The sequence below is a fragment of the Hylobates moloch genome, unplaced genomic scaffold, assembly GCF_009828535.3.
Source record: "Hylobates moloch isolate HMO894 unplaced genomic scaffold, HMol_V3 SCAFFOLD_5, whole genome shotgun sequence".
NCBI lineage: Eukaryota > Metazoa > Chordata > Mammalia > Primates > Hylobatidae > Hylobates > Hylobates moloch.
The window spans coordinates 85,565,728-85,576,336 of record NW_026652280.1 but is presented as its reverse complement, the minus strand read 5'-3'; the positions used below and the strand labels follow the sequence as shown (position 1 = coordinate 85,576,336).

General features: G+C 49.4%; 1 protein-coding gene and 1 non-coding gene across 4 annotated transcripts; one reads left to right on the top strand and one right to left on the bottom strand.

Moving 5' to 3' along the window:
* The first annotated feature begins 1,956 nt into the window (after positions 1 to 1,956).
* MRPL11 (mitochondrial ribosomal protein L11) lies at positions 1,957 to 5,025 on the top strand. 3 transcript variants are annotated; one of them, XM_032153543.2, is made up of 5 exons: positions 1,957 to 2,237; positions 2,611 to 2,706; positions 3,429 to 3,522; positions 3,601 to 3,760; positions 3,955 to 4,720. In XM_032153543.2, exons 1-5 carry the CDS (start codon positions 2,115 to 2,117, stop codon positions 4,025 to 4,027), a joined length of 546 nt encoding a protein of 181 aa, XP_032009434.1. In that variant the 5' UTR covers positions 1,957 to 2,114; the 3' UTR covers positions 4,028 to 4,720. The 3 variants fall into 3 exon arrangements, with proteins under 3 accessions (XP_032009434.1, XP_032009433.1, XP_032009432.1); XM_032153542.2 differs by lacking the exon at positions 3,955 to 4,720 and adding an exon at positions 4,748 to 5,025 and having other exon boundaries at positions 1,962 to 2,159; XM_032153541.2 differs by lacking the exon at positions 3,955 to 4,720 and adding an exon at positions 4,748 to 5,025 and having other exon boundaries at positions 2,002 to 2,237.
* Positions 5,026 to 8,259: 3,234 nt separating this feature from the next.
* Positions 8,260 to 8,396, bottom strand: LOC116470066 (small nucleolar RNA SNORA43). Its single transcript, XR_004248496.1, has one exon. It is a non-coding gene; the product is annotated as a small nucleolar RNA SNORA43 (small nucleolar RNA).
* Between the last annotated feature and the right edge of the window lie 2,213 nt (positions 8,397 to 10,609).

The window sequence follows — 10,609 nt, the reverse complement described above, 5'->3', positions numbered from 1 at the left end:
ACCCCTCCCCCGTGGGCTCCTGTGCGGCCCCAGCCTCCCCAACGAGCACCACCCCCTGCTCCAGGGCACCCAGTCCCATCGACCACCCAAGGGCTGAGGAGTGCAGGCACACAGCACAGGACTGGCAGGCAGCTCCACCTGCAGCCCCGGTGTGGGATCCACTGGGTGAAGCCAGCTGGGCTCCTGAGTCTGGTGCAGACGTGGAGAACCTTTATGTCTAGCTAAGGGCTTGTAAATGCATCAGTGGACACTCTGTATCTAGCTACTCTGGTGGGGACTTGGAGAATCTTTATGTATAGCTAGGGTATTGTAAATACACCAATCGGCACTCTGTATCTCGCTCAAGGTTTGTAAACACACCAATCAGCACCCTGTGTCTAGCTCAGGGTTTGTGAATGCACCAATCGACACTCTGTAGCTACTCTGGTGGGGACTTGGAGAACCTTTGTGTGGACACTCTGTATCTAGCTAATCTAGTGGGGACGTGGAGAACTTTTGTGTCTAGCTCAGGGATTGTAAACGCACCAATCAGCACCCTGTCAAAACAGACCACTCAGCTCTCTGTAAAATGGACTAATCAGCAGGATGTGGGTGGGGCCAGATAGGAGAATAAACGCAGGCTGCCTGAGCCAGCAGTGGCAACCCGCTCGGGTCCCCTTCCATACCGTGGAAGCTTTGTTCTTTTGCTCTTTGCAATAAATCTTGCTACTGCTTACTCTTTGGGTCCACACTGCCTTTATGAGCTGTAACACTCACCGCGAAGGTCTGCAGCTTCACTCCTGAAGCCAGCGAGACCACGAACCCACCGGGAGGAACAACTCCAGACACACCGCCTTAAGAGCTGTAACACTTACCGCGAAGGTCCGCAGCTTCACTCCTGAGCCAGCGAGACCACTAACCCCACCAGAAGGAAGAAACTCCAAACACATCCGAACAAACTCCGGACACGCGGCCTTTAAGAACTGTAACACTCACCGCAAGGGTCCACTGCTTCATTCTTGAAGTCAGTGAGACCAAGAACCCACCAATTCCGGACACACTAGAGAAGTTTAATTACTTTTCAATTCCTCAGATGAGGAGTTTTTGTTTCTGGTCACCAGGTGATTTTTGTTCTCCTCATGATTCAAAGGTCACCAGGTGATTTTTGCTCTCCTCATGATACAATAAGATGCTGGCTTATTTGGTCACAGATGATGTGTCGAATGTTCTGGGTCTGTTAAGCCTCACAACAACTCAGGTTTTATCTTAATTGTACAGATAATAATAGCACATGCTGACTAGGTGCCAGGCATTGTTTTAAGCACTTTGCTAACTTAGTCCTCACAGCAATCCTAAGAGGTAGGTGCTACATATTACAATACCTGCTGTACTGGGGAGGAGACAAAGCATAAGAAACTTGATTAAGGTCACATGCAGTGGCGCAATCCTGGCTCACTGCCGCCTCCAATTCCTGGGCTCAAGTGATCCTCTCGCCCAGTAGAGACGGGGTCTTGCTGTGTTGCCCAGGCTGGTCTCAGACTCCTGGACTCAAGCGATCCTCCTGCCTTGGCCTCCCAAAGTGCTGGGATTACAGGAGTGAGCTACCGCGCCCAGCTCAGGGTCTACACTCTTAACCGTACTGCCTTTCAACAGCATGTGAGGAACAAAGAGAGGAGAGAGAGACTCCCGTTACCAATCAGGAGCTCCAGGTGTGTTTCAAACCCTAGGATTATCACCGTGTGCAGCAGATGGCGCCCTGGCGCATAGCAATTGGCCGGACCTGCACACGGAGTCAAAACTACCATACCCACAATGCTATGGGGTATCAAGGTCCCACCCTACTAGTTAGCTGTCCGAGGTAGTGCCAGTGCGCGTTCCTGTGGGAATGTGTGTACCTAGGCCATTCGGGCCCTTGCTTTATCTGCATAAGACAAGTTAAAAAGTGTTTTATCCTCCTCTCATCCTCCTTGTCTTACTAGTTGGCGAGCAATAGGGCTTAAACAAGGCTGCTGTTTGTTGGCCTCACCTGCCCTAGCCTAACGTGAGGACCCTTGACCTCTGGCCCAAGATGGTGGCGCCCAGAGCTTCGCTCTTGCTGCTCCCCTGAGGTGAACTGAAGCCAGCAGCCCCACATCATGTCGAAGCTCGGCCGGGCTACCCGGAGCCTCAGGAAGCCCGAGGTCGGCGGTGTGATCCGGGCCATCGTGCGGGCAGGCCTGGCCATGCCCGGGCCCCCACTAGGCCCAGTGCTGGGTCAGGTGCGGCCGCGGCGGGAACCCGACATGGGGGGTTGTCGAGGATGGTGGAAGCTAGGACGCGGATGGAGGGCGCTGGCCCTGGAACCACCCGGGCCTCGGTTCAGAGCTCGGCTCTGCTTCTCACACGCTTTATGTCCTTGTGCTGGTTACAAAGCGTCTTCCACCTGGGCTTCCTCATCCCTTCTTCAATGTGCTGTGATGAGGATAACGTAGGAAGATGCGTACGATATTCTGGCTCACGGAGGGGTAGTTGAATCTGCGTAGAGATGGGAACACAGAGAAGTGAAGAAGGAGGAGGGAACGGACGGCGCCTCCTGGGCGGTAGGAAGCCGTCCCCTCCTCTCACCACTATCCCCTTCTGCTTTCCTCACAGAGAGGCGTTTCCATCAACCAGTTTTGCAAGGAGTTCAATGAGAGGACAAAAGACATCAAGGAAGGCATTCCTCTGCCTACCAAGATTTTAGTGAAGGTGGAGTCTGGACTCTGATCCCTGGTTTCCTTTTCCCTCTGTTCTTCCTCGGCCCTGGGACTGGTCATCTGGGGTTGTTTCTCTGCTCCTGACTTGAATTCCTATTACTGGGCTCCACTTTCCCCATTTAGGACTAGATCATATTTTTTCTGAACCAGCCCCATCTTGCCATGTTGCAGTTCCTCCCTTTGCCCCTCCATCTCACTGGGGCTTCCAGAGCAGAATTAGGGCAGGAATAGCGGGGACAGGGATGTTTGCTGCAGATTTATTTTTTCTTTTCTTTTCTTTTTTTTGAGATGGACTTTTGCGCTTGTCGCCCAGGCTGGAGTGCAATGGCACGATCTCGGCTCACTGCAATCTCCTCCTCCCGGGTTCAAGCAATTCTCCTGCCTCAGCCTTCCCAGTAGCTAGGATTATAGGCGCCCGCCACCACGCCCGGCTAATTTTTTGCATTTTTAGTAGAGATGGGGTTTCACCATGTTGGTCAGGCTGGTCTTCAACTCCTGACCTCAGGTGATCCATCCGCCTTTTCCTCCCAAAGTGCTGGGATTATAGGCATGAGCCACTGCGCCTGGCCCAGATTTATTTTTTTCTTGTGATTCTGTGATCTTTTTGAGGGATGCCATAGGCAAGTGAGATGAAGGAAGCGGGGCAGGACATTAGAAGTTCCCTGGGATGGGGCAGTAGGAAGAGAGAATCTCATATTTCTTTTTTATGTTAAGCCTGACAGGACATTTGAAATCAAGATTGGACAGCCCACTGTTTCCTACTTCCTGAAGGCAGCAGCTGGGATTGAAAAGGGGGCCAGGCAAACAGGTGAGGGCCAGGGTAGGCGTCTGGGGGCTCCAGAAGGAAGCAGTAACACCTGAAGAACCACTTGTTCCTTCCTTCCAGGGAAAGAGGTGGCAGGCCTGGTGACCTTGAAGCATGTGTATGAGATTGCCCGCATCAAAGCTCAGGATGAGGCATTCGCCCTGCAGGACGTACCCCTGTCCTCTGTCGTCCGCTCCATCATCGGGTCTGCCCGTTCTCTGGGCATTCGCGTGGTGAAGGAGTAAGTGTCCTGGCAGGTGCAGTGTGATGAGAGGGCCCAGAAAGCGCTGGACTCGGACAGAGCTGAGAGGGCCCATTGCAGTGGGAAAGTCAGCTTTTAAGTCAAGGGACCTTAGATTCTAGAGGATGGGGTGGGGGTGGGAGGCCACATTCATTGATTTGGAATACTCTTATTGGGCACCTGTTATGTATTAGACGTTGTTCTGCAAATGTTCTAAGAAATAGACAGATCTCCATGAAGGATCCAAGTGGGAGAAGTTCAGTGTGACCCGGGTCTGTCGTCCTAGAGGCAAGTGGAGAATGGTATGAGGGAAGGACCAGTGCGAAGCACTTTTGAGCTGTGTCAGGTTCATGGTTGCTCCTGAGGCAAACAGGGGACCCCCGTCATGGGGCTTCAGATGACTTCAGGAATTGTTTCATTGAAGTAAGATGTTGGGTGGGAGGGTGTCTGGTTAGACAACGGCCGGGACAGAGATAGCATTCAACCCTTTACTGGCCTCTTGCTGCTGTGTCACATCCCATGTCAAGGCTGACAATTGATTATTTCCCAAGAAGAATGGGGTTAAGCATGGAGCAGACACGGACTTGACTTTTCTCAAATCTTTTTTTTACTGGGAACATGGAGATGGGTAAATCTGACCCCGTCCTGGGAGAGACACACATGCTCAGCCCCGTGACGTCATTGTACAGCATATTTTGGGGCACAGAGTACCCCAGTTAATATGGACTGGGGTCTGGCTGATGCCTCAAAGGATGAGTAGGGATTTAATAAGGGAACAAAAGATAGGGGTATTGGGGGTTGGGAGATGTTGTCCCTGGAGAGGAAATGAGCAAAGGTATGGAGGCTGGGAAGTCAGGGAGGGAGAAGGGGCCAGGCAAGCTGGGCTCTGAGACAGAGGCCCCTTCAAGCCCCTGCAAGACACGGGGTCCTGTGAGCTCCCACTGGTGACCAATCATGCGCCAACCATTTGTCTTTTTTCACTTGCAGCCTCAGTTCAGAAGAGCTTGCAGCTTTCCAGAAGGAACGAGCCATCTTCCTGGCTGCTCAGAAGGAGGCAGATTTGGCCGCCCAGGAAGAAGCTGCCAAGAAGTGACCCTTGCCCCCCAACTCCCAGATTTCAAAGGAGGCAGTTGCAAAGGCTATGCCCAAGGATGGGAAGGAGGTCACACCAATATGATGATGGTTTTCATGACTTTGAATGATATATTTTTGCACATCTAGCTGTATCGAGGCATCAGGCCTGAATAAACATCCTTTCTTACCAACTGTCATCTTCTATCTTGGAACCTCAGGGAAGGGGACCAGTACTGGTGGTAGCCAACATGGGCAGACATTAGGAAATTGGGGTCTTCATGCTGCTTCTCAGATGTGCAAACTGAGGTTCAGCCAAGCAAAGTAACTCACCCAGGTCCTTTTTTTTTCTTTTCTAAGTTATAATTTTGTTTTATTGCCCAGGTTCTGAATTGGTGCCAGAGGTAGGAATAGAACCCAGGCCTTCTCATTTGAAATTCTGTGTTCTTCCCCTCCCCAGGGTGAGAACTATGGGTGCTAGGGCTGGGGTGTATTGCTTACTTCTTCCATCCAAAATCTCTTTTATCTCTGAACAACTTGCCACCTCAGCAGAAACAAGTCCCTGTGGAGATCTCAGTTCAGCCCCAGACAGGGTTACAATGTGGAGTACCCAGATCCCAGGGGCTACTTCAGGCCCTTCTACTAAGCTCCTGACCCTGGCTCTGCGTCAGATGTTGGCTGAATATGAACTATTGTAGGGCTGACAGCTACAGACCACAGAAAGAGCAAAGCTTCAGCAGGTTCCTGCCTGATGGCAGAAGTCCTCGGGAAGCCCTTGGCCTTTTATTTCCTCATTGTCCTTTCAGAGAAGAGGGCAGGAGTTAGGGGAGAAAGGAGATTCGCATTTACTGAGCATCTGTTATGTGCTAGACGCTTCATTTTACGCTGAGAAAATATGGAAAAGCATAGATAAACACCTAAAAGAAAATAAAAACCTCATGTTTTCACCACCCAGATGAGACTTCTGCTAATATTTGGTGTATATCCTTTCTGCTCCTTTTTTCTTTGTGTGTGTATTTATGTATAATGCTTTTTGAAAAAACAAACTGGGGTCATACTCTATATAGCTGTACAACACTATACTTTCAAGTTGGCAACTATGTAGAACATTTAAAAATTATCTTTTTTTTTTTTTTTTTTTTAAGATGGAGTCTTGCTCTGTCTCCCAGGCTGGAGTGCAGTGGCGCCATCTCAGCTCACTGCAAGCTCCGCCTCCCAGGTTTACGCCATTCTCCTGCCTCAGCCTCCCGAGTAGCTGGGACTACAGGCGCCCGCCACCACATTGGCTAATTTTTTTTGTATTTTTAGTAGAGACGGGGTTTCTCCATGTTAGCCAGGATGGTCTTGATCTCCTGACCTCATGATCTGCCTGCCTCGGCCTCCCAAAGTGCTGGGATTACAAGCATGAGCCACCATGCCTGGCTAAAAATTATCTTTTTTTTTTTTTTTTTTTGAGACGGAGTCTCGCTCTGTCGCCCAGGCTGGAGGGCAGTGGCGCAATCTCGGCTCACTGCAAGCTCCGCCTCCCGGGTTCACGCCATTCTCCCGCCTCAGCCTCTCCAAGCAGCTGGGACTACAGGCGCTCGCCACCACGTCCGGCTAATTTTTTTGTATTTTTAGTAGAGACGGTTTCACCGTGATCTCGATCTCCTGACCTCATGATCCGCCCGCCTCGGCCTCCCAAAGTGCTGGGATTATAAGCGTGAGCCACCGTGTCTGGCTAAAAATTATCTTTTAAAACAATTTTAAATGATGGCTTAGTGGCTTAGTTTTTTTTTTTGTTTTTTTTTTTTTTTTGAGATGGAGTCTCACTCTGTCTCCCAGGCTGGATGGAGTGCAGTGGCACAATCTTGGCTCACTGCAACCTCTGCCTCTCAAGTTCAAGTGATTCTCCTGCATCAGCCTCCCAAGTAGCTGGTGTTACAGGCGCATGCCAACCACACCTGGCGGATTTTTTTGTATTTTTAGTAGAGACAAGGTTTCACCATGTTGGCCAGGCTAGTCTCGAACTCCTGACCTCAGGTGATCCACCCGCCTTGGCCTCCCAAAGTGCTGGAATTACAGGCGTGAGCCACTGTGCCCGGCCAAGACTTCATTTTAAAAAACTTTTTAAAAAATTAATTATTTTTTTGAGACCGAGTCTTGCTCTTGTCGCCCAGGCTGGAGTGCAGTGGCAGTGGCATGATCTCAGCTTACTGCAGCCTCTGCCTCCCAGGTTCAAGCAATTCTCCTGCCTGAGCCTCCCAAGTAGCCGGGATTACAGGCACCCACCACCACGCCTGGGTAATTTTTGTATTTTTAGTAGAGACAGGGTTTTGCCATGTTGGCTAGGCTGGTCTCAAACTCCTGACCTCGTGATTTGCCTGCCTCGGCCTCCCAAAGTGCTAGGATTACAGGCGTGATCCATTCACGCCTGGCTTTTTTATTTTTAAATGTTTTAGAGACAGGGTCTTACTCTGTAACCCAGGCAGTGGTGCAGTAATAGCTCACTGCTACCTCAAACTCTTGGGCTCAAGGGATCCTCCAGCCTCAGCTTCCCAAGTAGCTGGGAATACAGGTACATGCCACTATACCTGGTGAATTTTAAATTATGTTTATTTTTTATTTACTTTTATTTTATTTTTATTGCTGTTGTTGTTTTTGGAGATGGAGTTTCATTCTTGTCTCCAAGACAAGAAATGGCACAGTCTTGGCTCACTGCAACATCTGCCTCCCGAGTTCAAGCGATTCTCCTGCCTCAGCCTCCCGAGTAGCTGGAATTACAGGCATGTGCCACCACACCCAGCTAATTTTTGTATTTTCAGTAAAGGTGGGGTTTCACCATGTTGGCCAGGCTGGTCTCAAACTCCTGACCTCAAGTAACCTTCCCACCTTGGCCTCCCAAACTGCTGGGATTATAGGCGTGAGCCACCATGTCTGGCCTATTTTATTTTTTTAAAGAGACAGTATCTTGCTATGTTGCCCAGGCTGGTCTCAAGCTCCTGGCCTCAAATCCTCTCGCCTCAGCCTCTCAAAACACTGGGCTTACAGGCATGAGCCACTGTGCCCAGTGAAGCCTCTTTCTTTCCTTCTTTCTCTCTTTCTTCTTTTTCTTTCTTTCCTTTTTTGAGACAGGGTCTCGCCCTGTTGCCAGGCTGGAGTGCAGTGGTGTAATCATAGCTCACTGTAGCCTCCAACTCCTGGCCTCAAGTGATTCTGTCACATCAACCTCCCAAGTGGTTAGGACCACAGGTGAACACCACCATGCCTGGCTAATTTTTTTTGTTATTTTTTCTGTAGAGATGAGATTTCGCCATGTTCCCCAGGCTGGTCTCAAACTTGTAGGCTCAAGCGATCCTCTCATCTCAGCCCTCCAAACTGCTAGGATAACAGTCATGAGCCACCATGCCTGGAATCTTGTTTAATTTAATTTTTTTCTTTTTTCTAAGAAATGTCAGGCTATAAACCACTCTTAGAGCTCACTGGTTTCTGAACACCAAATGTAGAAATAGCCACTTCCTCTTTGCCCAATATCACGGGCACAGCAGACCGCCAGCATCTGCGGTGCTGGCATGTTCCAGATAGCATCTTCAGGGTAGTCACCCACACCTACTCAGCAAGCCAGAGACACCCAGCCTGCGGCCAGGGTGGGCATCCTTTCTTATCTTTTAAAACTTTCTTGGCCAGACGTGGTGTTGCACACCTGTAATCCCAGCACTTTAGGAGGCCGAGGTGGGTAGATCACCTGAGGTCAGGAGTTAGAGACCAGCCTGGCCAACATGGTGAAGCCCTGTCTCTACTGAAAAAAAAAAAAAATTAGCTGGGCATGGTGGTGGACACCTATAATCCCAGCTACTCAGGAGGCTGAGGCAGGAAAATCACTTGGCCCCAGGAGGCGGAGGTTGCGGTGAGCCGAGATCACGCCACTGCATTCCAGCCTGGGCAACAAGAGTGAAACTCCATCTCAAAAAAAAAAACAAAACAAAACTTTCTTATCCATTTTTCCATCTTTTTCTCTATTTTTTTTTTCTTTTGAGACACTCTGTCACCTAGGCTGGAGTGTAATGGCACAGTCTTGGCTCACTGCAACCTCCGCCTCCCAGGTTCAAGCAATTCTCCTGCCTCAGCCTCCCAAGTAGCTGGGACTACAGGTGCGCACCACCATGCCCAGCTAATTTTTGTATTTTTAGTAGAGACGGGCCAGGCTGATCTTGAACTCCTGACCTTGTGATCCGCCCAGCCTCCCAAAGTGCTGGGATTACAGGCATGAGCCACCGTGATCAGGCAGTTTTTTCTGAGTAAACAACAACTCTTCACTCACTCACTAAAGTCAGAAACACGAGACTTCTCTTTTCTTCACCCCCATTTGAAATCCATTAGCAAATCCTGTCAGCTCTGCCTCTGAAGCATTCCAAAGCCAGTCACTCATCTCCGCCTGGACTTGCGGGAAGCACTTGGGTGTGCGTTCTCGTCCTATTTGCCTGGATCACTGCAGAAGCCTAAACCGGTCTCTCTGCTTCTCCTCCTACCGCATCCAATCCATTCTCCACACAACTTTCAGTGGGATGGCTTAAAAATGTGAATTATGGCCGGGCGCGGTGGCTCACGCTTGTAATCCCAGCACTTTGGGAGGCCGAGGCGGGCGGATCCCGAGGTCAGGAGATCGAGACCACGGTGAAACCCCGTCTCTACTAAAAATACAAAAAAAAAAAAATTAGCCGGGCGTGGTGGCGGGCGCCTGTAGTCCCAGCTACTTGGAGAGGCTGAGGCAGGAGAATGGCGTGAACCCGGGAGGCGGAGCTTGCAGTGAGCCGAGACTGCGCCACTGCACTCCAGCCTGGGTGACAGAGCGAGACTCCGTCTCAAAAAAAAAAAAAAAAAAATGTGAATTATATGTCGTTCTCTCGCTTAAATTTCCCCAGAGGATTCCTATTGCACATGAAATAAAATCTAAGTTTCTTATCCTGGTCCAAAGGCCCTGCGTAATCTTCCTTCTCTCCAGCCACTCTTCCCCTTGCCACACTGACTTCTTTCCTATTCCTTAAACAGGTCAAATCCTTTCCCATTTTGATATCCTTAGTTTTGCTTTTCTTTGACCTGGAGCATTCTTCTTCCTCTTTCTTTCCTTCCTTCCTTCCTTCCTTCCTTCCTTCCTTCCTTCCTTCCTTCCTTCCTTCCTTCCTTCTTTCCTTCCTTCCTTTTCTCTTTCTGTCTCTCTTTTCTTTTTTTCTTTCTTTCTCTTTCCTTCCTTCCTTTCTCTCTTTCTCTTTCCTTCCTTCCTCTCTCTTTCTTTCTTTCTTTCTCTTTCTTTCTTCCTTCCTTCCTCTTTCTTTCTTCCTTCCTTCCTTCCTCTTTCTTTCTTTCCTTCTTTCTTTTTCTCCTTTTTTCTTTCTTTCTTTCTTTCTTTCTTTCTTTCTTTCTTTCTTCTTCTTTCTTTCTTTCTTCTTTCTTTCTCTCTCTTTCTTTCTTTCCTCTTTCCTTTTCTTTCTTTCTCTCATTCCGTCACCCAGGCCAGAGTGCAGTGGCACAATCTCAGTTCACTGCAACCTCCTCCTCCTGTGTTCAAGTGATTCTCCTGCCTCAGCCTCCCGAGTAGCTGGGATTACAGGCACCTGCCACCACATCCAGCTAATTTTTGTATTTTTAGTAGAGACAGGGGTTTCATCATGTTGGCCAGGCTGGTCTTGAACTCCTGACCTCAGGTGATCCACCCACCTTGGCCTCCCAAAATACTGGGAAAACAGGCATGAGCCACCGTCCCAGGCCTCTTTTTTTTTTTTTTTTTTTTTTTTTTTTTTG

Coding starts and splice junctions, on each gene's coding strand:
- MRPL11 (XM_032153541.2), top strand. CDS start 2,115: ATGTCGAAGCTCGGCCGGGCTACCCGGAGCCTCAGGAAGCCCGAGGTC. Junction 2,707..3,428: donor CTACCAAGATTTTAGTGAAG/GTGGAGTCTGGA, acceptor TTTTATGTTAAG/CCTGACAGGACATTTGAAAT. Junction 3,761..4,747: donor GGCATTCGCGTGGTGAAGGA/GTAAGTGTCCTG, acceptor TTTCACTTGCAG/CCTCAGTTCAGAAGAGCTTG.